The sequence below is a fragment of the Fulmarus glacialis genome, unplaced genomic scaffold (genome assembly GCF_000690835.1).
Source record: "Fulmarus glacialis isolate BGI_N327 unplaced genomic scaffold, ASM69083v1 scaffold14260, whole genome shotgun sequence".
Taxonomy (NCBI): Eukaryota; Metazoa; Chordata; class Aves; order Procellariiformes; family Procellariidae; genus Fulmarus; species Fulmarus glacialis.
The window spans coordinates 32,323-58,887 of record NW_009185899.1 but is presented as its reverse complement, the minus strand read 5'-3'; the positions used below and the strand labels follow the sequence as shown (position 1 = coordinate 58,887).

Here is a 26,565-nt window from a genome sequence, read left to right as displayed (position 1 = left end):
CCACTGAAGAAGGCTTTGTGTTCAGCCATGCTGGGTGCCAAGCCAGCTGGGAAGCTGTGCAGCTCTTCAAAATGGTGAGGTTTCCTTGTCCTAAGTTGGGAGGAAAGTTAGTGTTTAAATTTTAGCAAAGAAACTCAGTTCAGCATGTGTAAAATGTTCTCTTAGTTTTTCACTATTAATTTTTTTAAAAAAAGCTTTCCCCTTGATGAGTCACTTAAAACATTAAAAAAAAAAATCCTTTTAATTTTAGCGGTTAGGTTTTACAGTTCAGATTGAAATGGTAATTGAAATGGATACTCTGCTGATCTTTCTTCTTGGCAAATCAGCATTTTCCAGTTCCTCTCCTCTCCCCCTCCCACCCCTCCGCCCAGCTTCAGGAAATAAAAAAGTCCCGTTGGAAAGTTCCCAGGGAGCTCTGAGATTTCCGTTTGGGGGGCGACTGCTTTCCACCTGCCAACAGGTGGCTGCTTTAAGCCCCAAAACCGTGGTGTTTTTTTGTCAGTCAGTGAATTTGGCTAGAGGCTTTTCAGGTTTTCTCTCTTTGTATCTCTGTGGTGAGATTACACTTAGAGAAGAGCTCTAAGATTAGGGTGCTGTCAAGGTTCGTGCTCCTTAGAGGTTTAGTTATGCTGGAAAACCTTGGCATTGCTCTCTTTCTCTCTATCCTGGTTGGATCCTAAAAAAGCAGGTGCAGTTCAGGATATGTGGTTTGGGCTGAATTTTGTGTGAAATCTGCATTTTTGTGTTTAAATGCACAGAAGGCAGCAGGGTTGCTGCACTTAGCCTGCTGCTGGGGCTCCTCCATGGTGCCTCTGTGTTTGCTGGCTCCGGGCCCTGGCAAAGAGCGAATATCCTGGGATAGGACGGCATTCCCCCTGGAGTTGCATTGCATCTTGCTTTATGCAGTCCCAAAGGCTCCCCACGGGGCTCCCCATACCCCAGCTCCGCTGCTCGGCGCTCGCTCAACCCTTCCCTGTTAAGTGCATTAACTCCTCCGAAAGCTGCGAGGGCCGGTCTCCTCCATCAGACATCGCTGAACGGCAGCATTCTGGTTTTGCAATAAACGGAGTTTCTTGGTTAGCTCTGGCACGGACTGCCTGAACTCAGAAGTGCTGCGAGTCCTCTCCTGCCATGGTGCGGGTGGTGGCAGTGCCAGGCTCCTGCGCCCGCCCCGGTGCTTTGCCGCAGTGGCTCTGGGTATGCGCTGTCTGCAGAGGGTGCTGCCCAGCTTGGGTTTTTGGGCACCACTGAACTTGGCCTCTTTAAATCCCACCTTTTCTATAAATGGAGAAATACAAGGCGAGAAGGAGGGTGGGGTGGGGATGCTGGTGGGTTCATGCAGGAGCTGGGGTGGTTCATGCTGTCTGTGGGGCTGTCCACCCAGGGCTCCAGGGTTCCATCAGCTTCTGTCTCTGCTAGACGGAGAGTTTTATTGTCAGGTGGGAGAGGGTGGAAAGGAGCATGGTCATGCTAAGGACTAAGAAGGACTAAGGCGTATCTGTTTCAGGAGACCCTGGTTTTGGCAGTTAAACCTCAGGGGTTTGCAGTGGTTTGTTTTCCACCTGTGTAATTGCATGGAGCTGCTCTTGGTGGACACCACCATGAACCCAAGCAGAATGAAATCCTCCCTCGTGTGGAGACAAAAGTCTCCCCACATTGGCCTTTCTGCTGACTGTGCTCACTTGGAAGATGGGGTTTGTTTTCAGGGAAGGAACAGCAGGGAAAACAGACGGTTAGCAAGAAGTCTGATGCAAGAGGAGGGTCATGAGGCTGGTGTTTCTGACCAGCAGCATTCTCCCAAGTGGTAGGACTGCAGCTTTTGCAGCCCTGCCTGCAGCTCAAATGCCTCCTCCTTTGTCTCATCACGTTTGGGCCTGCCACAGATTTAAAACTTTGCATTAATTTCAGGGAAGGAATGCGCGCTGGTCTGCTTCTCCTCATCTGGAGTAGGGAAGGTTTTTGGGAAGGGAGGGGTTGAAGAGAAATCAGATCATGAGCTATTTGGGGGAGAAGCTAGGGACAAGTCATCCCGAGGTTTTGGCAAGCATGCAGCTCGGAGTGGGGTGGCACGTGTGTAAAGTCTCTCTGACCCATCGCTGAAATGCTTGACTGAAGGTTGCCTCTTGGCGTGAAGCACCGTGTTAGATGTGAAACTAGATCTGGTTGGGGTATTTGAGCATGGCCCTCAACATATGAAACAGGGCACATGTGTTGGTATTTCTCCACCGTTGTTTCGTTTTCCACGACAGAAGCTAAATCTCATGACTTCCTGGTCTTCTGAGCATGTCTACTTTGGGGTGCTAGAGAGGAGGATGTGGGTGAACATGAATCATCTTTGCAGCCTTCCCTATGGCTGCTGCTGCCGTGACAGCTCCAGTGATGGTTGTGGTGGTGGTTCTGTGGTCTTTGGCACCAGGCTGGGGCAGGTGGCACAGCTCTTCCCTGTTCCCATGCCAAGGCTCCTTCCAGGGGTACATCCCGGTATGACACAGCCCCGGCTGTGCTGGAGGGACGTTCCCATGGACGGGATGGGGAAGAGGAAGCGGAGCAGACCAGCATCACCCCTGGGTATTGCTGCTCTGTTCCCAAGCACGTCTACCGGCAAGAGTCATTTCCCACGGCTGGGTCGCCGTGGTGAATTATGGATGCCGTACGGGTTGTTTGGTGGCGTTAAGGCTCTGCTCCTGGTGCCTGCATGGAGTGCTGCAGCTTTCAGTGCTCATCTGTGCAGTCTGGGACCTGCCTACCCTGCCTAATTCCAACTAGAGCCTGCAATTATCAGAAATTAAGTGGAAAATGGATTAGTAAAGCACTGTAAAGAGAATGATGACTTCTAGGATTCAGCACCAATGAATTGAATGTAAAAAGCGGTATATTTTAATCACCCAAGAAGCAGACAGAGGGATCAGTGATGAGGCTGTGTTAATGGAAATTGCTTGGTGCTCTTCTCCAAATATAAGGTTTTCTTTTTCTTTCTTTAAACACTAAACTCTCTCCTTAGTCTTTCCCAAATATATTCTTGACAGGCTTACAAAAGGAGGGAAAGGAAGCAGTGCTTTTCAGGAGTTGTTTGGGCCATCCAAAAATGAGTGATTCTGTATCCCACCATCTCGGGGTGTCTCACCTGATGCCTTACTGGAACTGGGTTGGGGAACATGAAGCTTTGTCTGCCCTGTGGTTCCGTTCTGGGTGCCTCTGAGTGGGTACCTGGAGCTACTTGTTGCTTTTGAAAACATACAGACTTCAAATGTCTTAAAACATGATTTTTTTTAATGCTCTTGCAAATGCGCTTTGTAGATGAGCGCAGAACAGACACAGAAATCTCTGCAGGGAGCAGGGCCTGGCTTGACCAGAGGGAGAGATATCTGGAGTTGAGGGTATTTCTCTTTCTCCTTCCATGACTCTCTCTTTCACCCATCTGCTGCAATTAGCACATGGTGTTGGTTGCGATGGTGATATCGGCGACTAGAAACTCCCATCGTCTCATCACTAATAAACAAACATGATAATCTTTTAGTGATTTCTGGGGGTTTAAGTTTCAAGGCTGGATGATAAAACAGGAGGCTCCTTACACCGAGGTTAATACAGGCTTTTAGGGGTTAGATGCTTGGAGCTAAGTGCCTCCTTTGCTGGGACTCCCGGCAGCCCCGGTGAGTGTGCGCTGCCTGTCGTGGTCTCGATTGCTTAAGCTGGAGCTGAGCGCCGCTGAGGGTTCCACTCGGAAAACCAGTGGATGCTCTAGCTGGAAACGACTCCTGTCCTGGGCAGTGGAAGCTTTTTGCCCGGTTGCTTTTGGAGGACCGTTGCACTCAGGCTATTGCACTGTGGACGTGAAGCTGCCACCCCTTTGCCCTGTGGCCGTAAACCTGCCACATTCTCCAAGCCCCTGCGTGCTGGCAGAGCCCGCCAGCTCCCCGGGTTTGCTCCATGTGGTTTATGGGCAAGCACCTGCGGGAGCACAGACCTGGTGGTGGCTCGGTCCTGGGGCTGCCTGGGGCTGAGGGGCAGCACGGGCGGACGGATGCGTCCCGTCCAGCCCTGCGCCCACGGCCCTCTCCATGCCAGTGAGCTATTCACAGGCACTAATGTCTCCCTCTGTCTAATGCTTCCTGTGATTTCATAGGAAATTTCTCTTGCAGTGGCAGCTGCTGCCAATTTGTGTAGCCCTTTTTTTCTCTGACTTCAGTTAATTCTTTTTTTGTCTATTGCTGAGCGATGCTTAAAGTTTTCCATCAGGTTTTCACAATCCAGCCTCTGTGATGCCATTTCCTAGTGCTGAGGAGGTCAGGATTGCCTCTGCCTCTGTAAAATGCCCTTGAACTCATCCCTTGCACCAGAAGAGCAGGGACTGGGGCAAAACTGTGGTCATCAAGAAACCGCTCAGTTGTGCTGCCCTTCAGCTCCCGTTACTGCCTTTGAACAACCTACTCGCTTTGGCCATTGAACGGGCATTATGTGGTGCCGCACCGGTAGAGTGAGTCCTTCCCCAGGCTTGACCTCCTGAGCTCGATATCACCACACTTGGGATCTGAGCTTGCTCCGCGTTGGTCTTTCTGTCTTCTGGGCTGTTGTGCTTTCACCCTGTTTCCTCACAGACAGTCCACGTGGCTGCAGGGAAGGTACCTCTCGTAGGATCACAAAGAGACTAAACATCAGTAGCCTGTGAGCCGCTGCCAGATGTGGTTCTCCTTCCCAGACTATCTGCTTGGCAGATGTTCCCTGCACCAGCTGGCTCCGGGGCACGAGGGTGCTTTGATCTGCAGGAGCCCGTTTGCACAGTCTCTGGTTCTCAGCGCGCAGCCATGTCCCTCGTCACGTCCCCATGCGGCTGGGGTGCTGCCGTGACGGCAGGTGGTTGCTGGACCTGCGTCCCTTTCCCATTGCGTTTGGAGATCAGTGGGATGCTGGCCCTCGGAGGACTCCTCTTCCCCTAAGAGGAGACCTGACTAATGCCCTGCTCAGCGCGTGGAGGTCAGGGTGAGCAGTGTGTGTGAACATCCCCGTCTGGAGTTCCCCGCCACGGGGACAGAGGGGCATGCGGTGTGTCCGGCTGCCTGCGGCATTCCCCCTCTCACAAGGGACAGGGCTGATGGGGAGTTTTGGAGTGTGGGATGGGAGCAGGCGTGGCTTGGACCCATCTTTCCCCCATGGCAAGCTGCTGCCTTCTCTCAGCGGGGAGGCTGTTGCTCACACAAAGAATCTCCTGTGATTCTGCCTCTGTGCTCTCAGCCGGACTCTGAAGCCTTTTGTTTAACTTCTTTTCCCTTTTCCCCTCGGGTGGTGTCAAAAGCTGACTTCTCTGTTCTGGATAACGGACGTGTCTGGTGGAGGCATGGGTTAGGTCAGCTCTCGCTTGCTATACCCAGAAGGAGGAATGTGGTTTTACACTGAACCTCCGTCACGCAGCCAAAGCAAATTCTGTTGATAAGAGAAGGGGGAACTTCCCTCGCTTTGTGCCTGTGATTACGGCTCACGGCCTGGCCCTGACATGGGCTCCTGGTGTTGTGCAAGGGTGGAAGAGTTTGTTCTCCTCGCCTGGGTATTTCATCACGCCCCAGCCCGTGCTGGTATATCTTGCTGTTCAGTGATGTGAAACGCTATCCCCTCCGTAAGTTGGCAAAGACTTGCTTTCTCTTCTGCAGCCCTGGTACGTGCCACGCAAGCCCTAACACTCGGTAATGGAGAGCCTGGGCTTTAGAGCAACTTGACAAAAGCAAATCCCACAGTCCCCCGGCTGCAGAGGACTTGCTGAAAGAGTAATCCCATGCCCTTCTGGTTCATGGTTATCGGGAGAATGCAGGACCTCTGTGTTTACCATTTCACCCTGACATTTTTCTTTCCACCAGATCAGATTTAAATGAAAAATATTTTGTTTTTTTTCCTCACCTTTGTACTTTAGATGGGAAAACTTCTCCGCTTTATTGTGGAAAGCAGAGGAGAAGCAGCAAAGTGATGACACACCTTATTACCTGCTGGCACATGGCTTGAGGGGTTGGTTTTTTTTGTTTGCAGAGACTTCTCGGAGTTTGATTCTGGGCGGGAAGTGATAGGGCCCGCTCGCAGGTTGTTCGACCTGGGGCCCTGCTCCTCCAGCAGACGTATCGCTCTGGCATTGTGCCACCCGCATGGTGTATCCCTCTGCATTACACCATCAGCTCTTACTTGGGCAAAGCCCTTCCTGAACGCTCTGCTTCCCGGGAATACTGCTGAGCACATACATTCCCCTCTCCCTAGGATCGCACTCTTAATTGATTCGATTAGGATATTATCTTACAAGTTTCCTGTTAATGGAGAAGGTGTCTGGCGATGTGTTAGCTGTTGATACAAAGCCGCTTTTGAAAGGTTCCCTCTCCCCGGGTGGCCTCGCCGGCGTTATCGCCTGCCCTGTTAATAGACAGCTCGGCCGTGGGGACAGTGTGCTCCCGTGATGTGCATAGCCGCGGCTCACTCCAGAAAGACTCACTGCACAGACATTTCTGGGTTAATAAGGAAAACAGCTAATTGATAAGATAAATTGGTGGTGGAGATAAATGTGGGTAAATGTGCCCTGTTCTGACGTGCTGTTGCGGGGAGCCTGGCTGTGGGTCGGATACGCTGCTGGGGCATCCGTGCCCCAGTCCGGGCTTAGGGAGCCAGGGCCTGGCAGCCGTGTGATCATCCTCCCTGCTGCAGAGGAATCGGTGAAAATGTGAGACGGCAGCTTCCTGCGTAAGAAAAGCACACCAAAATGCTTTAAACTGCATCTCCTCCAATCTTTTTTTTTTCCTTTTTTTTTAAGATTCTGTCACAAATACTTAAAAATAATCTTGGAAGGGGAGAAACAATAGGGTTATTGTTTCTTTTTTCTTTTTTCCTTCATTTTTCTTCCTGACCTGGCATTGCTGAGAGTGAGACTTGGCCTCTCTGTGCTGTCCCGTGCTCGGCAGGGAAAGCTGCGCTCCAAAGGGCTGTGTGTCTGTCTGCCTGTCGCCTGCCCCGTCTCCCCCTCTCGCTGGGATCTGGGATGGCCGGGCAAGTCCTCCCTTCTGGGAATGTGATGTGAGCAGTCTTGTTTGGAGCTCGGATGGAACCCTTGCTGCTGAGATGATTTGTGGGAGTCTCCCTGTGCCGACCGCCTCCCTTCCACAATTCCCTGCCTGCTGGGGAGCGCGTTTCCCTGCCGAGGCCGGGGAGAAAGGTGCTCTCTCAGGAAATCTGCCCTGCCTTGTCACTGGTGTGCCTCCATTTCTGCAGACCATCTTCTGATGCCTGTCTGTGCGTCCCTCCCCCAGGGCTTTTGGGGTTGCTGCACTTTTACCCTTTTTCCATCCCTTTTCCAGGGCTGTGCCTGCTCTCCGTGGCTTTCCTGGGCAAGACCACTGTAACAACCTGTGCTGTAGTCCCCGTCCTGCAAAATCAGCAGGAGCAAGATGGGCCAGAAAGGATACGGGGAGCCTCAAAACGTAGAGACCTGCCAGCTGGCTTCCTCCAGGTCTCTGGAGCATCTCTCAGCTCTGGAGCTGACCTTTTCCCATTGCTGCTCCGAGTTTTTCCTCACTGCAGCTTTACGGCGTGTAGTGCTACGGAAGAACCGTCAGCCCATGACCCATGAACTGGATTTCTGCAGACGTGTGCTCTTGTATCTTGCAAACGCAAACTGCCTGCCGAGGTTACAGCCAGCTCTGGGGTTGTTTTCTTTGGAATAGGTTTTTAGCTGTTCTTCAGCCACAGGCTCATGCCTAGTAAAACTGATGAACTAGTATTTGCTGCTGCCTTCTCCGGAGCTGCGTGATGTGGCAGCCAGACTGGGTGGGATCCACAAGACCAACCCCTCTGCCTTGCTCTTTCCCCACCTTCTCTTCTTTTTGTGTGTGCCAGAGGGTGCTCCAGGCACCTTGCAACCTCTTTTCCTCCCTCCAGCAAGAGAAAAAAAGCAGCTTGTGAGTGCAAAGGCATAATGGTACCAACCCACGGCAGGCGGTGCAGGGTCTGCTCAGGCTGGGGTGATGCTGGTGGCTCTGGGCTGGGCTGGAGGGGAGCAGGGTGGCTGCAGGGAGAGGGTCCCCACGCCACCTCCTGCTCACTGAGCAGCCACAGTAAGAGGCAGTTTCAGTCAAGAAGAGGAAATGGAGAACTTCTGGGCTGAAGTTCTGGCTGGGTTTGATGGGATCACACGGTCGGGAGCAGATCTGGCCAGGCACGTGCACACAGGAGAAAACACAGCTTGCACCGTTTGTGCCTTGGAGGCTCTCAGTGCTGCCGGGAGCGAGAGATCCTCAGCTCGCGTTCAAAAATGAGAGGAGGGGAAAGCTTCCAGTGACTCAAGTATTGTGTTGCTTAACAGCAATCAGATGTGCGGCGCTTGCGACTTGTTTTGCTCACCCTTCGCCAGTCACGAGCTTTCCCAAGCTCTTCCCCACAGGAGGAGCAGAGCCAGAGGCACCTCTCTGCCGTGGCACAACACAGGTGTTTCGCAGGGTAATGGGGATGTGGTGTCATCCTTTATTTTCGTGGATTGAGGGAAGAGCAGGAGGCTGTTGCGTGCCCAGGGAGGCTGGGGAAGTGGTGCTGCCCTGGGAGCCTGCAGTGCCTCGGGGAGGCGAGTCCTCCCTCGGCCGCGCTCAGGCTTGCTTTATGGCTGCTGGTAGCGTCACCGCAGTCCCCCATTATTGCTGAGTCTGGAGTAATTTTCTTTGTTGTAAACCCTTTAAACTTGGTTTCGAGAAGAAGCTGTAAACAGTGTCCGTTTGTGCTTAGTGTCATCCTGGTTTTGACATGTCTTGTTTTCATTTTGAAGAGAATATTTGAGAGCTTCTTTTGGTTTTCCTGTTGCCTTTGGGAGTGTTGGGGGATGTTTTTATTTCTTCTCAAAATGTAGGAAAGATACCTCCTTCCTTCTGCCCCCTCTCCACCAAAACTCAAGAATTTTATCCCAGTGCATTTGAGATCCAAGAAAAAAAATGCCGGTATTGCATGTGCAGGGGTGTGGAGGGCTATATTGACAAAAGGGGCTTAGCTTGTAGCATTACAGCACTTTAAACAAGCTCGTACCTAGCAGTAGAGGAGTCCACAGCCCTTAGCTAGGAGCAGAGACCTCCTGTAAAAAGCACGTGGAAAGATAGGTGCCAAAGAACAAGAACCATGAAAACCACTGAGCCGGGTGGGATACATCCCCAAGGCGTGTTGGGACCCCAGAGTTTGGCCCTGCACGGACTCCCCGTGGTGAAGGGGCTCCCAATGTTACGTGGTGGAGCAGCAGACAGGAGGGAGCATGGCTTGTGCGTCTGGCTGCTCGGTGGTGCCCACCCTTCTGCCAGGCTGGGCGAGGGCTGCCTGCGGGTGGCTCTCGTGGGATGGATGGCTTGGGCTCTCTGGTTGAATAGTTTCCTCTTTGCATGAAATACTTTAAATATTAATTGTGCCAGAGGAGAATGGCTGTAGGTGCTCAGGACGGTTCCTGGGCAGGTTGTCTCCAGTGCTTCATAAATGCTTAATTATTTATGCAGAGTGTGATAGCTCCAATAGGAGAGGGCAAGACCCATTTCAAATACCCTGGGGACCAAGGAGGTCTTCAGGTGATGGGAAACAGAGCTCAGATCCATGCCCCAGTGAAAACAAGGGAGAGTTTGTATCATCTCCCTCCCTTCCTTTCAAAGGAGGGAGTATCTGAGTGGTTGGATGGATGGCTCAGCATGCTCTTTCTCCTATTCTGCTCTGTGTAAAGTGCAAAGCCCAATCCAATGGTGTTTTCCAGCAAGACCAAGTAAAGGAAATGCTGAGGATGTGGATCCTGCCAGGACATCGGTATTAAGCATCGTAGCAGCTGCAAGGAAGCTGTGTGCATGTGCTGAAACACCAGTGCAGGCACCCAGCGAGAGCAGGAGCTGGTTATCCCCTCTCTGCTGACTAAACGTACTAAGTGCAGTTGCATCAGTCAGGAAATTATTTGTTTAATGCTGAAGATCCCATAAAACATTCATCCCTCAAAGCCTGTGTAGCACAAAGCGTTCCCCAAACTTGACGTATAACTTTATGGCCTTCTGCAGGCAAACATGAGTTAGTGCTGTGAGTCCAAGTCAGCTGTAGTCCAGGAACTGTGTCAGTGCTGTGCTATGCTTGAGCTAATAAGCTTAAAATACGCCTTTTTTTTGAGGAGCTTCTGAGATCTAGTCACAGAGGTCCATCAGGATGAAACTTAATAGTTGCAGAAATGCAGGTTACATAAATCACCCGTGCAAATCACCCGTGCTGAGCAGAATGATAGTGATGAGCAACATCGGTGGTGAGAAATGTCTTGAAAATAGTGGAGCTCTTGTCCTTCTGGCACTGCTTTGGATGTGCTTCCCTCGGTGCTGCAGGTCGCTGTACACTGTCTGTGAACGATGTCTAGGACACTGCTGTTTTGGAGAACGGGCTTCACCTCCTCCTGTGTCATGCAAGTTAATCACTGACTTTCATCACCTCTCTTGCATTTCCTTTTCTAGATGCAAATGCTGGACAAGTTTCCGATGGAAGGAGGGCAGAAGGACCCCAAGCAAAGGATCATCCCCTTTCTGCCAGGTAGGCGAGTGGGCTCCAGCAAAAACCATGCCGGTTTTGGCATGGCAGGAGCTTTTTCCCAGTGCATGTGTGGAGCATACATGTGCTTTAGCTCTTATCTCCTGAACCATCTGAGCAATAGCAAGTTCTTGGCCTGCACCGTGTCCATTAAAACATCTGTATTTGTTAGCAATGTGCCCAGTGAGTGTTAAACCCTTCAGTCATTCTCTCTCCTTCCAGAAAGCATTAGTGGGGGACTTCAGCTAAGCAACCCCGCTTGCACAGCTGCTGCCAGGAGCAACCCCGCCGCAGCTTGCTTGTTTTTGGAAGGGGTCTGGCCAGCACAGCAGAGGGCTGAGGGTGGTGTGAGGCTCCCCAGGAACTGCTCATACACTGTTTTTCATGTCCTGTGCAACTCAAAGGGCCATCCAGAGAGAAGGAAATAACAACTGAATTCCACGTGTTAAATCAAGCTGATTGACAGCCTTGACTTCCTCCTGTGATGTTCGGGACTGGTTGCCTAAAGACAGGATTTCTGTGGCATGATGTGTGCCCTGCCAGCCCAACGTGCAGCAGAGCATTTGTGTGCCTGAGGAACAGATGCAATGGTCCGCTGCAAACTTTGTGGTGCGGGGGATTGCTTGTGGCTGCTCTTTGGTGCTGCTGCTACGGGGCGGGGAAAAAAAGAACCCTAATGTGCCTTGCAAAAATACCCAGCCTGAGGGGGCCCTGGGAGTCTTTCATGCACACAGAGCTAATGGCTTTGACCACAGAGTTGTCACACCCCCCCAAGTAGCTATTTAGAAATGTCATGGTACCATAATCGCTTCCAGTGACTGTCAGGTCCATTTAGTGCAGCCCTTTGTGCTGTGCTCTGCCTCCTGGCTTTTCTAGAAACATAAAGGCGCTTCGTGGGCTTTGCTTTTCACTGACTGGCATGAAGCAAATCATTTACGCCTCTTTCTGAGCAAGAGAATCTTGTCTGGGTTTCCCATAGAGGGATTTCTGATTCTGGCTTGTCTTTGCATTGTAACATCAGTAAAAACAAAGCACACCTGACATTAATACAGCAGAAAAGCCCTTGCTGTACAAGTACTCCTGCCAGCAAGGAGTGGGGAGGAAAAATGGAAGCCAAATTGGCAAAGGGCATAACCTGGAAAAATTGGACATACAGTTTGGCACTTGCAGAAAATTCCCACCAAAATGCTGCTATTTTTGGAAGGCGGCGATCAGGCTCGGGAAGCGTGGTTGGAGCACTGCTTCTCACAGCACACTCATCAATATTTGTTTCTTCTTCTTGGTGTTGAAATAATTTCCCTTCACTAAGAGATGTCACTGGGATTTCTGTTGGAGGAAAAATGGGGTTGAAGTTGCTGGAAAATAAAGCCTGGCTCTTGTGTAAGAAAGCAGTTTTGGCGAGTTAGGATGACCATCCTCTAGAGGAGCTTGTGCATTTGTGTGTGTCCTCTGCAGGGTCGTTTGCTCCTTTGCTTTGGTCCCCTTTTTGCAACAGGATTAAATAATACCATTTTCAGAGGTAGTCACACATTGACTTAGAAAACCGCTAGTCCATGCTTCTCCCAAAAATTTTTCTTGATATTTCATTTCTTGATACTTCATTTCGTGCAGTAGCTAAGAAGGGAGACACCATTGATGCCTAACAGCTGGCAACTGCAGCTTTACCACTTGTACTTTCAGGTGCCAGCACAGAGCAAGGGTGGTGTGGTGAGAAGATCCCAGCACGGGATGGCGTCCTACCTCCAAGCAGGAGGTAGCCTCTGGAAAGACAGATAATCTTGCCCCTCATGGGGCAGCTTCAGAAGTCCTCTTGCTTCAGGGAAGTTGTGTTATTAAGAAGTGGGAATCATGTTGCCTTTGCCCTCCTGCCTTCACTGCACATCACGGAGCGGTCAGGAGCTGGTGGCTTTTTCTGGAGCAGGACGATGAGCTGTACCTCCCTAGTGAGATGGCTTGCAAGCTGTGTCTGCTTCTGAAAGAGGACTTCACCTGGGGGCAAGGGAAGGCTCTTTTAATAGTTGCTGGCTGTGCTGGAGGATGGTTCCTTTCTGGAGCAGTTCTTGGCCTTCCCAGTTTGGGATGGCAATGGGCTTTTTTACTTACAGCTGAACCCAAACTTCGTCTCTCTCTGCCAGGGGTGCCATCCAGGTGAGCTCGGTGCAAACAGCCTGGGTCTCTTTCTCTGCAAAACATGGCTCTAGTATGCTTACACTTGCTAGGGTTTTGATTATATTCAGCTTCCAAGAGTACTGTAGTTTGCTCCCAATCCCATTTTGAGCAACATTTTTAGCATCTCAATATCATTACCAGGGGAGATTTGGCTCCAGTGGTTTACTGAAAGTATGCTGCTTTCTGAGAAGTCCATTGTAGAGTAACATTAGACATTGTGGCCACTGCAGTTCTCAAAGATGCCTCCTGCAACCCTGTGCCTCCTGCAGCTCTGGCTTTCTTAGCAAACGCCTAAGCGTCCCAAACGCAGGGTCACCACCACGACCTGAGAAGGTGCCATCTGGGTTTGTCTGTCAGGCAGGTTTCCTGGAATGGGAAGAGAGTTCCATGATTACTCAGTAGTTACCAAATCCAGCCCACAGGAACTCTGTTTGCTTTGTGTTGCTTTGTTTTGTTAATGTTTGCTTCGAGGATTTGACTTCTTGGAAATTTCTAGAGACTTTGGGTCTTTTGAAGTAGGTCTCTGATGGTATCAGAAAACGCTCTCCTAAGTGCAAGTCCTTCAGCCCACTCAGCTCTGAAGTGGAGTCATAAAGCTGCGTCTTCTGAAGCGGAGCAGAGCAATTGCACTTGAGGTTTGGGGCCAGGGGTTGTCCCTTCCCGGGTGTTGGCACCACGCTCATCCCCTAGCACCGCTTGGTGGGGTCCGGTTTGGCCTGGCAGGACATTGCAGTGCTCCTGCACCACGCCTGAAAAATCTCTGCCACCATATAGGGGAATGTGAAGTGGACTCTTGGCTACTTTTGCTGGCTTTGAGCCACCGGCACAGCCTGCCCAGCTGCATGTGGTGCTGAAGATGGCCCCTCGAAACAGCTCTGGCGGCACCCAGCCCGTGCATGGCATCGACTGCGGTCCCTGGAGCGGAGTCAGGAGCAGCTGGCGGGAGAGAAGAGACCTGTCACTGCCCGGCCCGGGGGACGTCGTGCTGGGCAGCTCCGTCCTCGCCTGCGGCAGTTCACACTAAGGGTTACACGCATATTGGCTGGGAGATGATGGTATGGAGACCCCAGGAAAGAATGAACTAAGAAAACAAATGAGCTCAGTTGGGCCCGCGGTGTAACGGCTGTGCCAGATCTTTCAGGAAACAGCTTTTATAAGGAGAGTGGAGCCTTCCAAACTTCGTACAGCCCGAGTGGCCTGGAGCAGATCCTGGCCAGTCTGCTTTGCTGGAAACGTGAGCCTCGGCAAGGAGGGGTTGCCTGACGCTGAGCTAACTTTGGCTGTAAAATTGCTTTTTAGGAAGCTTTAGCTACAGACAATAGTGAACTCCCAAGAAGGGAGGAGAAGAAAGGGGGTTTGGTGAGGTTGTTTTCAAAAGCAGAATGATGCCTCCTTTCTACTCCCTTCCCAGCCTGCTAACCCGCTCGGCATGGGCATCAGTGCTGCCCACGTACTTTGGGGCTTTTCTCCCAGAACAACTGTGGGGATGCCAATAGCTCCCCACAAAGGCCCCGTGAAGGAGGTGGAGGACAACTCATCCCTTTTCCAGCTACAGCACCTGACTTTCCCCAGTCCCACGGAGTCTTCATCAGAGCTGGAGATGGGGCAAGGGTTCTAATTACTATTTTCTCCTCTAGCAAGATGCTAGATCCTCTGCTGTAGCACTGGTGCGTGGACAGTCCCAGGCTAGCTTGCAGCCCGTAATCAGTACGGTTGCCTTTTCTGTAGGTTTTCAGCTAACCGTGCTGACATGCAGACAGCATTACCCCCGCAGAGTGCTGCACTGAAGCAGTTGCTCTGCTTCTGACCTTTGAGCTGTCTTTAAACAAACTACCTTACCCTTTTCTCCATTGCATGGCACTGTAGGCCATAGAAGCAATGGCCTTGAGAACGCTTTGCTCCTGCTCCAGCAGGATCTCAAACTGTGAGAGTGGAAGGGGCTGTCTTGACAGGGGCACTGTTTAATTTGGCTTCATTTCACAACATACGGGACTCCATGCTTATGCTGTACCCAGGACAGCCCCAGGGGCACTTCGCTGGTACCCCTCCTTTTCACCAGGATATGCACGCGGTGCAGGACTTCGCCAAACAGAGGCTAAGTGCAGGGCTCCTGGAAACGCAGTCTCCCACGCCTGCTTCCCCATCCTAGGAATAGCCCACATAGCTGGCTGCTCCATGGGCTGGGATTAATTATGTGTACATTTGGGGCTGCCTTTTTTTGAAGTGAGTTCGGAACCCGTGCCAGGGAAAATCTGGATGTGATTTGAAAGGTGCAGAGAAGTGAATTCTTTCCGAGGCTGTGGGGTGGGGGGGAAGTGAGGGGAGTCCTTCAGGGTAAAGCAAGAGGCACAGACGGTTTTCCATTCTTGAAATATCTGGCTTGGTTCGTGGCCGTAATCGGCAGGGTGATTGTTTCGGGTTCTCTGCCCCTCCAGTGTGCTGGAGATCCAGTAACAGCCTTTGCCTCAAGAGGAGCCTCAACCATTTTGCTGGTTGAAATGCCTCTGCCTTGGTTTTTTCAGCTCCTTACTCCCCAGTATAATTTCAGCTCTGCCTGGAGAATTCCCATGGGAGAGAATAATTTGCAGAGCCCTACCTGTTTGTTTGGAGAGATTAACCCCTCTTGTGGCCTGCCTGCTCTATCTCATATTGCTGGAGACCTGAATTCCTTATCAGCCCTTTCCCCAAGCTCTCCTCTGACACTTTGCAGTCCTTGACGTACGGCTGAGGCAGTGGGGGCCGTGTTGCATCCATCGCTTTTGCAGCCTCCCCTCCGGAGCTGCTGCAGCACCCTTTGCTCTCGGTTGATCAGACAAAGCAAAGGAGCCTTGATTAGCCACAAAGGGAGTTTCTTCCAGTCTTGGGAGAGCATAAGGTTTCTGGCACCAGAGGAAGGTGGGTAGACAGCGTATCTTCAGTGGAGCTTCTCTGGCCGGTGCCAGCTCCACTGTGAGGGGGGCAGAGCTCATGCTCCCCAGGGATGACCTGCAAGCGGGTGCTGGGCACCAACCTCCTCCTCCTGCCCAGTTGGGTACGAGGCAGCACACCAATGTTATTTCTGCTGTTGAAGCCCTGAGCCCGGTGATGTGGAGCTTAAACGCAGAAGGGCAACCTCTGCTCCAGCGAGTTCATTGCTGGATAGGACGTAAAAGCCAGCAGATTGTCCCCCTGTGTCCTGGCCGGACTGTATCAGTGGAAGGACTATCACAGAGGGGTTTTGTGGGGGAAAGGAGTGTAGGGATTGTGGCAAAGGAAGATTTTAAGGAGGGATTTGAAGGAAACCATGCCAGTGGTCTACAGGAAAACTCTTCCTAGGGTGGGACAGTTGGGACAACAGCTGTTGTGAGACAGTGCTGGCTGGCATGAGGTTCACAGGGATGCACTGGATGGATTTGCTGCTTATCCATTATGTTGGATGAATTCCTGCTAATATGTGGTGGGCCTCTTGGCCATGGTGGGTGGAAATGAGTAGCAGTGGTGGAGGCAGAGGAGTGTCCCCGCAGAAGAAGGGAAGAAAGGAGGAGCACGGTTGTGTTAGTGGGATGTAGAGCTTTCTAACAGGGGAGCATCACATCCCAGGAGGTTGTGAGCTCTACCCACTGGCTGATGGAGTCTCAAAACAGCATCAAGGGCACTGTGGTTTTCCAGGCTTCCCTCCCAGCAGGGTGAAAGCAGGCAACTGCTGGCTCCCTGCCGTCAGCCCAGCTCTCAGGGCAGTGAAAGGGAGGAAAGGGAAGCACTGGGACAATTTGAGCGCCAGAGCTGAGCGGATGGTGCCAGCAGGTCAAAAGGGGAGGGAGGGAAGGTATCGGGCAGGGGAAGGGAAAAGCAGCCCTTAGTGCCCAGAGCTGTGTTTCCAGGCTGCTCGCGAGGTCTCCCCCCCTCTGCCCTGCCACTGCCCAGCTGGGAAGACGAGGCGCTTGCTTCCGACTCAGAAGTCCTTCAGATGTGGCCAGAGATTGGCTTTGTGGTAGGCTGAGATCTTTTTGTTAGGTTTCCCCCTCCCCAGTCCCCCTCTGAGAATCAGCTGGTGCCCCCAGTGCTGAAGCGCCTGTCCTGGTATTTGCCTGGCTGTAAAAACAAACCAGGCTCAACAAGGAGATAAAACGACTAAACAAATGCTCAAGTCAGCAAGGGGAGCCGGAGACGTGGCTTCTGCTGCTTTGTTACTCTTGAATTTGTCTTTTCTTTGGGTAGGTAAATGCTTCAATGGCTTGGAAGCAGTCTCTGAAGAGCACAGCTTGCTTTGGCCGCAGCCCAGCGCCCTGTACGGCACGGGAAGGGCACGGTGCTTCTCCTTCACAGGGCTGGGGGGGCCTGGGGAGGAGCAGCAGGGTGAGAATTAGCATCGCTTGCCCCTGGGATTTCCTCCCCATGGTGAATCCTCTGCCAAGGGCTGTCACTCATGCACTGCCCCTTTCCTGGGATGTTTTGGGGGATAGGGGACACTGGGGTCTTCTCCTGGACATATGGCGGAGATCCTCTGCCTGCCCCAGCTGCTTTCGTGCTGTGTATAAAGCACCTGGTGATTTCTGGAAAGCACTGCATAAAAAGCCGGATACTTTTATTATTCTGGGTGGTGAAATTTGATTTTGACTCTGATGTCCACTTGATGTAAATATTTATGCTGGCTTGCTTTTTTCTAAATGAAACTAAGCCTTCTTACTCCAAAGCAACCCTACAAACTGTTCTGCATTGCTTGATTCCCCCCAGCAGCTGTAACCAGCCAGTAAGTGTACGAAACGTGATACCAGGTATAGCTGGAGAGATGTAGACAGGGAACATCCTCCCACTTCTGCACTGAAGTGCAGAAAGACTTCATTTGCTTTGATTTTTAAGGAGTTGCATATATTTCAGCTCTCTCCCTTTTGGTTTTATTCCCTCTGTCTTTAGAGGATGGGTTGTGTTGGTCAGATTTCTCCAGCCAAAATACTGCTGGAGAATAAAAATAATACTGCCAGGTTACCCTTAAAGAGCAGATGCATGCAAAACGTGCTAGGAAAGGCAGGTAGCAAATGTATAGCAAGCAAAGCACGTGCAATGCTTTGGTGCGTCTACAGTTATATTAATGTAATGTAAAATAAATATATTCACTGGATTAAAGTGTTGTATATTCTACTGAAGAAAGAACACTTTCTAAATTGTAACTTGTACACAGAGTGTCTTCAGAGCCGTTGTCCTCCTCAGAGGCACCACTTTTTCCCTGTAGGTATTAACAGGTTTTTAAGATCGAGAAAAAGCAGGCAGCATGTCCTGGAGTCTGGGTACTTCTTGCGCAGGGAGACTTGCCAGGGCAGCCACTCTGGCAGGCACCAGTGGTGCCTTATCACTGTCTTCTTTTTCCAAAATCCACTTACTTGACACATTCCCAGGTGATAAATGTTCGGTCTACTCACAGCTTTGCTTGTGTGTATAAAGGACAGTATATTTTACCGCACTTCCTTGTGCAATGATTTTCCTGTGCTAGCAGGGAGGGACACTCATTGCTCTGATTGCTCATGCATAACATTATGTATGTAAATAAGAAAATCTAATCATTTCTGAGTGCTTGAGTTGTGGCAAGAGTGAGAAGCTGGTGAAGTGGAGCCTGCAGTAGCACTGACCTTACCAGCCGATGGAAAACCCCACTTAATCAGTGAGATGTGCAGAATTGCTTTCCTTCACATGTCTTCCCCTCTGTATTTCTTATGCTGACGTTGAGGATGAGGGCAGGAGCTATGAGGCTGTTTGGAGGAAAGTGAGTCTCACCAGAGGGTGTTCTTAAACAACAGGTAGAACTGGTAGTTATTTTTCTCATATTGAAGCAAATTTTGCTGCATCCAGGAATCAAGGATCCAAATTGCATCACGGCTGTCCTTGCTCTTGCTAGATACCACATTTTCTCATATTGAAGCAAATTTTGCTGCACCAGGAATCAAGGATCCAAATTGCATCATGGCTGTCCTTGCTCTTGCTAGATACCACGAGGGCAGCTGAGATTGCTCCCCCTTCGCTGTCGCTCTGCACCTCTCACACTGCAGATTTACTGAGTGAACAGTTCAGCCAACTGGGAAACTTCACTGGGGCAAATCAAACCCCAGAGACCTTCCCCTCTTCTCTGCTGGCATCTTTCTGTGCAGACGTTTCTCCTCGCTGTTCTGCATGGCTTGCCTTTGCCTGGAGCTAGGTTACCGAGCCCTTCTCTGCACAGTACCTGTGTGTCAGGCTGCTTGTTGGAAGAGGCCACGACAGCAATTATCCAACGCAGTCATCAGACTTACCTTCCTTTTTGCCTTGGCCCATTACTTTGCCATGTGTTTCCTTTAGGATCTAGAGGAACTAATCCTGAGCCCTCTCCCCCCCTTCAGCATGAAGGATTATCTGCTGTGGGCAGGAGGAAGAGAGTCCACCTGGACGATTAGCGGGGCAGTAACCCGGTACCAGGCCGAGAGTCGTTACAAGCTCCTGGAGGCAGCCAAAAAAAACGTAAAGCAGAAAACACTTAGAACGAGGTGCGGGTGATGGGCACCATTGCTTTTGCTGCGTCTCCTGGAGCTACAGCAATAAGGGGTGCAGATACGAGATGAATAATGTCATGCGTTTCTCTTGCATTATAAGGTCTTTGGCCACGTGAAAAGCCCCAGCGGGCAGCACTGTTATTCCCATTTTGCAGATATGGTCTAAGGAAAATGTTGCATCTCACTGACCCAGCAAGTTGCCCATCTTTCCCTTCCAGGAGGGAAATCGTTTCCTGTTCTCTCTTGCCTTTCAAGTCAAGGATTTATATAGCTGTATTTGGCAGCACTGAAGGGTCTACAATTATGTTAATTAGGCATTTTGATTAAAAAGCAGCTTTTTGTTAGAAAATAAATTTCCTTGTTGAAAAATACTAGATCTAGAGCAAATCAAGAGAGGAGCTGCATTTCTTGCTGGTTCATATGCTCCGTGCCTGGGCTAATTTAAGATCACTTCAGTTGTTGTGATGTATTTATTCACCAAAACTATATTCTTTTTATTATTATTCACTAGCATCTGTTTGTTAAACATTTAAATATTCCCACACCCAGAGCTTATTATTTCAGACATTTATAATGTACCCACCCATCAGTGATTTCATTTTGGCAGACATAAAACCAAAACAGCTATTCCTTACAATTGCCAACAAAATTATTGTGATCCATTCATCTTTTTAAAAATCATCATTCAAATAGAAACGTATGCAGCAAATACACCATGATTGCTGGTGAGAAGGGAAAACTGTTTATCATTCGCTTGTCTGATGGAAAATAATTGCTCCAGGCAGGGAAAGGAGCTCCGACCTGGTTGTCGCTCCCTTTCCCTCTCAGTCTTTCCAGACAACTACTGTGTTCCCAGGCTATTCACCCTCAAAATCTAAAAGACAGATTGAATAGAAGGGTATTTTTTTCTCACTGTATCATAAAGACTGCCAGACTTGGCTCTGGCAGGCTGCGAGAAGGAATGCATTTCAGAGCAGAGCATTTCCCACCGTGAATGTCTCAGCCCCTCGTTGTCAGCAGGACATAAATGAGAAGCAATCCTTCTGGTATGAGCTGGCCTGACCCTTTGCATTTCACTGGAGGGCAAGTATAGAGCTAGCACTGAGTGTGATTGCTGTGTGCTCCCTTGGACAGTCCAGTTTCGAAGGCATTCTGCAGTAACTGAGCCTGGCGGGAGATTTTGGCTCCTCCATAAAGTTCTGATTCATGCTCCTTGCAAGCTGAAGTTGGGTTGGTTTAGTTCATCTCTGCTTAAAAAATGCATTGGCAGGCTGCACAAGTCATGCATGTTCCAGATCCTGGACAAGTCAGGGAGAAGCCGGGGCGGGGGGGAAGACCTAGCCCTGCTTTTAAAATTGTGATAAGCGTGTGGCCCTTTTAACATGCCCTGTTCTTGGGTAGCTTGGTAGCATCCAGCCCCTGGTTCCAGCAATGCCGCAACTCCTGCGAAGGCTCGCTGTAGGGGCTGAAGCTAGCCATGGTGCAGCGAAGGGCTGCGTGACTCTCCAGAGTGCTTTTCCCTGTTCTCATGTTGCTTGCAAAGAGGTTGTGTTGGTATTTGGTTGGGAGGGGAGTTTGGCTTCTGCGTTGTCCCATGGTGACTTCTTTGATAAGTGAAGGGATTGCATGGTCAGACACATCAGTTGCTTTCCCTGGGTTTGGTGGTGGAATTGGAAACCCATGTAGGGACAAAAAGAGACGAGACTTTCCTGTGGTATGGGAGATGTCAGGAGGAACTTGAGGGAACTTCATTACCACCTACCCCACTCCCCCAAAACACAATCTTCCAGGTGATTGTATTGCAAAGCAGTGCCAGTTCCTGGTGCTTTAGGAGGTGCGGGGCTGAAATCCTACCGTGGACCAGTCCTTTTCATCACCGAGTCTCTACGTGTATCTGTTTCACTGTCTGCTAATGGCTTTTGTCTCGTTAAATGCCAGAGAAGCTGTTCTCTGTGAAAGCAGCTTGAAGCATTTAGGACTCATTAGACTTCAAAGGAAAGAGGCCTGTACCACAAGCCGGAGGGGAGGAAATGGAGTGGCAAGAGGATCCCATTAATGGAGAACACAAATAAACCCCAGACAGGAAGGAAAATCCTATAGGTCTGACTCAGAGCTGCAGTCCCGACGCTGTGGCTTCGAGGACCAGTTCGACGCAGGAGTTGCACAGAGAGAAACCCTCCGGCTCGGCTTCTGCCCACACTAATCCTGGATGCCCTGAGCAAGCCTGGAGCCTACAACGGGGGTCCCACCTGCACCAGCAGTCGCAGGGACGTCCGCTTCTCTGGCGAGCGCTGGCATTTACCAGTGGACTTGTACACCCAGGACTTGCATGCCAGCAGACTGGAAGGTATCAGGCACGTGCTTTGATAGGGGCTGCTCCTCCGTCATCACCACACTGGTGAGGGAAGATGGGGATGCAGCTTGCTGGTAATTGTTTCCTCTTCTCTCTGCTTGAACATGCTTGCCGCTTTAAATGTGCTTTATTCTGGTAAGGCGTTTAATCTATGGGAGGGAACGGGGTTTGGTTTTTTTTAGGTACTGTGCTTTTGGCAGGAAGAGGAATTCCCTTTTGGCACAGGGAATAGATCCTGACAGACTGATTCAAAAGAGAGCGTTCCTGGGCATTGTGCTGATCTGCTCTTCTCTCTCCATCTCTCCTGTTTCAGGGAAGATCCTCTTCCGCCGGAGTCACATCCGCGATGTTGCGGTCAAGCGCCTGATACCTATCGATGAATACTGCAAGGTAAGGGGAGGTTTCTAGCATCAACCAAAGATGAAGCTGCCTTGATCAGGCTCGATCCTGTTTCACTGATAGTATATAATGGTGTGCCAGTGCTGGGAGAACAGGGAGTGTGGGCAATCCTCCACTATCAAACCTCTTCTGTGATGAAAACCCACCCACTGATTCGCTTTTCACTCCACGTGATTAATGCTGAGGGCTTGGAGGCCTGGGCTTGCAGGGTGCAGGGTGGCCCAGCTCCATACCAGCTTGAACCCTGCTGCTGTGCTTTCACTTTCTTTTCTCCTTTCTCAAGCTGCAAACCAGAACCAGCTTTCCAGATGGGCTGGAAAGGACCTGGCTGCCTGGCCGTGTCCTGTCTCGTAGGCGGTTTGGAGTGAAATGGTTGTGTGCAGGACTAGGCTTGAAGGACTCAGTTCCTCAGGGAGCCTTTGCTTTCCCATCTATTGAGAACAGACCTGCTGTTTTATGTAGAAGACAACACTTTCTTGGTGGGATGGTCCCAAACTGGGACGTAAACTCCTGTTACTGGTTACGTAAAACAGTTATTTGCACAGGGGTAGGATGCCTTGTACCTGCAGAAAATTACTGGAAGCCAACAGAGATAAGGTTGAGATGATTTGACTCTTAAAGTATATAAGACTGTACTTAGGCATAAGGCAAATTATGATGTTAGGGCATTTTTGGGGGGGTGGGAAGCAAAATACTAAAGTCCACAAGAAATTATTTTCACACAAATAAAGAATGCCACATCTCATCATGTTGAAGAAGTGCACTAGTACTTGCAGCAGCCATGAAATGGTCTGGAGGTAGGACCAGTACCTCCAAAATCCAGTCTGAATGCTGTTGAAAACATATACAAAGAACGCAAAACCCAGGGGAGAAGATGGGGAAATGGTGAAATATCCATTACATTCCTTAGGTGCGGGATGTGTAGCAGTGACTATGGCCTAGATCTTTGCATGGTGGAAGAGACTGTAGGTTTTGGGATCCAGCCAGACCTACGGAAGGGATGTTGTGGCTGGAATAACAAGTACAAGGATAAAGGTGAATTAGTAAATGCATCTTGACAGCTCTGCAGTGGGGCTGTGGGTGAAAACCACTGCGGGCCAGGGTAGCAGATGAGAGCAGAGTGATGGAGATGTAATACAAGGTATGCTTGGACCTGTGTGGTCCATACAGCGTGGGGGAAGCTGATGGTGCAAGTAACCGCTTGGCTCCAGCCGGGCATGATCTTCTGAGTCACTAAAATGTGCCAGCTACATACAGACACACACAACCATAAATTTAATTTTTGGGAACAAAACGTCCCTAAGTGATAAGATGCTGCAGCTGTCTCTTTCAGAATGATGCCATTAATGGCATAAAATATAATGAATCCATTTGACTTAACAACTGGAACATAATGGCTGATGTTATATGACCCACTTAGAGAGCCACTCTCTCCCCCTTCCGTTAATGCATTACCAAGTAATAACATGCACACTGTGCCTGGCCTTCCAGTTGCTGCTTTAACCGTAAAGCTGCTGAGCTGAAGGTGGGTGTGGGACTGAAGGCTGCAGAGATGTGGAATGAGCAAGGAGTCAGTGGGAGCAGAGAGATGTCCCTCCTGGGCACGTCGTGCTGCAGCTCACAGCCACAGGGTCCCAGCACACTCTTACTGCCGTGTTTATTGTTGGAGGTGGACGTTGCACGTGCTTGGAGGGTGGTGGTACAGAACAGAAATACAAAATATCTCCTCCACCCTGCAGAGTGAGAATTGAGGGTTAGGTGAATATGTTGTGAACAAGTTCCCACAGAAAACTGAGTAAGAAAGTTTTTGCTTTCTTGCCATCTGCTGCGAGAGAAGTAAGGTGTCTTCGTTCTCTGGGAGAGCCCTGGAAAGAAGGTGAGTGAGATTTGGGGTGGAACTAGGCAAGAGGAGCAAGGAAGGGAACTGCTGCTTTCACAAGGCAGTGCTCTTGCTGAAGGGGTCTGTTCCAGGTCCCTCCATACTGAAAAACGTGGCAATTTAAGGTAAGGAGCAATAAAAGTAGCAAAAGAATCAGGGCAACTGATAAGAGCAACCAGTCGCCAAATGAGACTTCAAACAACCATAGGAATGACAAGAAGGGAGAGCAGAGGCCTGAAATTTCTTCCCATTTCTCCAATTTATTCTCTTTGTGTTCTACATCTGTTTGTCTTTCCCCTGGTGTGGGAACTGCCTTCCGTCTAAGGGATTTTGAGAAAATGTCAGTTGGAGGGTTGATGAAGGAGTTGCAATGCTGTGATGCTCTACCCCAATGAGACTGGGTGGACCGCTAAAAAAATTGCTGCTAAAGAATAATCCTTTCTCACTCCCTGGAAAACGGTTTTCAATGCAATAAAGCTTTGGTAAATGGCCCTTCTCCTCAGGCTCACAGGCAGCAGGGCGGGTAAGGTGACTTGCTGTGGCTCCAACACCATGGGCCGAAGCTGTGTTCTGAAGGTCCTCCTTAGCTCACTCCTTTGGGTGGCAGAGCCAGAGGTGGGACAGATGCCACGCTATTTGTGCCACTGGTTTTGATTTGGTGGCCGTAGCTGCTGTAGATTATGGCCAGCTAGACTGCAGGGTGACCTGCTCGACTCGGCCACCGCTGTGCCAGCTGAATCAGCTCTAGGCGGGCTTCCTTCAAGATGTCCTGACAAATGCGCTGTGGGTCTTGCCTTTCATCCTTCCAGCAAAGGGTGTTTTCTGTGATCAACCCCTTCTATTGGAGGACGCGGAGCCTTCTCCACGCCACAAAATCAGAGTGATTTTGGCATGGGGGAAGTTGTGTAGATCATGGGATGCCTGGAACTGGGGAGTGGTACCCACATGGGAATGGCATCCATGCAAAACTTGGTCTTTGAATAGCCTGTCCCTGGACCCAAAAGCCATGGAGTGAGTAGTTTTCTCTCTCCTGTCTCTCACATGATCTTGATCGCAGCTGGCCCATGATTAGTGGTCTGACTGTCTGCTGTGCTGGCAGTGAATGACTGTGTACTGAATGGCTGGAAGGGCTTTTGGGGGCCAGCAATTAGGTCAATATGGAGCCACATCTGATCTGTGTGGTAACCCCGGGGCTTTGCAGATGTGGCTTTGTCTCCAATACAGAAATGAGTGGAGGTTTGCTTTGCCCACACTGCTGTCACGAGACTGCTGTGACAGCAAATGAAGGGGAGGGGGAATTATATGGAAAATTGGTTAAACATCTGCTCCAGGTCAGGCTGCAGCATTGCTCCCTGATTTCAAATTGTCCCTTTTTCAATTGCATGTTCTTTTTTTACTTTTTGCAGTCACCATCATCTGTGACTCCGTTCCCTCCCATGAGCAGGGAGCAGGGCAGGGCTCTCTGCCAGGCAGCTGCCCATCCCGCCTTCCCTGCCCAGCCCTCGCTGCAGCCCACGTTGGAAAGGACCTACAAGAGCTCTGGCCTAAGGCGAATATTGCTGTCCCAGACTCTGCCCCCAGCTCCCACAGATATGCACGCTCTCACCCTGCAAGTCCCACCGTTGAAGCCTGTCTTTTTGCAACAGGCTTCCTCGAAGGGAAAGGAGAAAAGCAGAGGCAGCTTGTAGCTCCTGCCATTCAACAGCACGCATAGCAGCCTTCCAGCCCTTGCCCTCATGAGCTGGTGTCCACGCTTTTGCCTCCTGTTGCTTCTCTCCCTGCCTCTTCCCGAGCCGCCATTGCTCAGCGGAGCATTTTTGGGATGTGCTGGTCAGGGCTGATGGCACTGGGAGTCTGCCATGTGTGAACTGCCCAGCATTTCCCGAGGATGACGGCTCCATGCCCGCAGCACAGCTGGGAAACTGAGCCCTGCCATGGCTGGGAGGCTGGATGCTGGGATGGACGTCCCCGTGGCTCTTACCCTGCGAGGGCACATCTGTCCAAAAGGCTGGAGCTGGGCTAAGCAGGGCCGGGACAGTCTTTGCTTTATTCTCCTTTAGTCTTCAGTTGAAGCTGTGGTGGTGTGGTGGGTGTAACTGGGGGCTGTCTGGGTCTTGCTCCACTCCGGTGTGTGTTTTGCAATAGCTCTCTCCAGCCTGGCTCTGTGCTCCTGTGTGCTGGGAACCACATGGGTGCCGAGCTCGGTGCCATCACCCAGTCCCCTGTGCTCTGAGGGCCTGTCCTCCCTCGGCTCCTTGCTCAGTTTTGATGCTTCCCATCACCGGTGTCTCTGTTTCGTCCGCAGGCTCTGATCCAGCTGCCTCCCTACATCTCTCAGTGCGAGGAGGTTCTCCAGTTCTTTGAGACACGACCTGATGACTTGACGCCCCCCAAAGAGTAAGTTGGTTGGGTGGCTGCTGCCATTGGGGTGGTGATGAAACACTAACTACCTTGAACTTGCTGGTATCCGTAAGAGTCTGACGGTTCCCCCCGTGAGTCACAGATCTGGGATTTGGAGGTTTTCTTGGAGAGGGAACGTGGGTTGTGCAGCTTGAGGTGGACGCCTTTGCCCACTCAGCCGACTCCTGGCATAGCCTTCTCCAGCGGGGAAGTGGAAACGCTTCTCTGGGACCCCATGAAATGTTGGCCTCCTCCCAAGCCACTTTCTGCTCACAAATGCTGGTTTTAGAGACATGGTCAGTCTGAAAAGCCTCATTTCACATGGTTACTAA

At 50.6% G+C, this 26,565-nt stretch overlaps 1 protein-coding gene across 1 annotated transcript in view; it reads left to right on the top strand.

The window, feature by feature from the left end:
- SH3PXD2B (SH3 and PX domains 2B) overlaps positions 1-26,565 on the top strand; it is a gene marked incomplete at both ends in the record, with an annotated part of 66,980 nt that overhangs the window by 10,321 nt on the left and 30,094 nt on the right. The window contains 3 exons of the mRNA XM_009583540.1: positions 10,464-10,539; positions 21,869-21,945; positions 26,139-26,230. Of these exons, the coding sequence (XP_009581835.1) occupies positions 10,464-10,539; positions 21,869-21,945; positions 26,139-26,230 (245 nt within the window). The remainder of the gene's footprint in view (positions 1-10,463; positions 10,540-21,868; positions 21,946-26,138; positions 26,231-26,565) is intronic.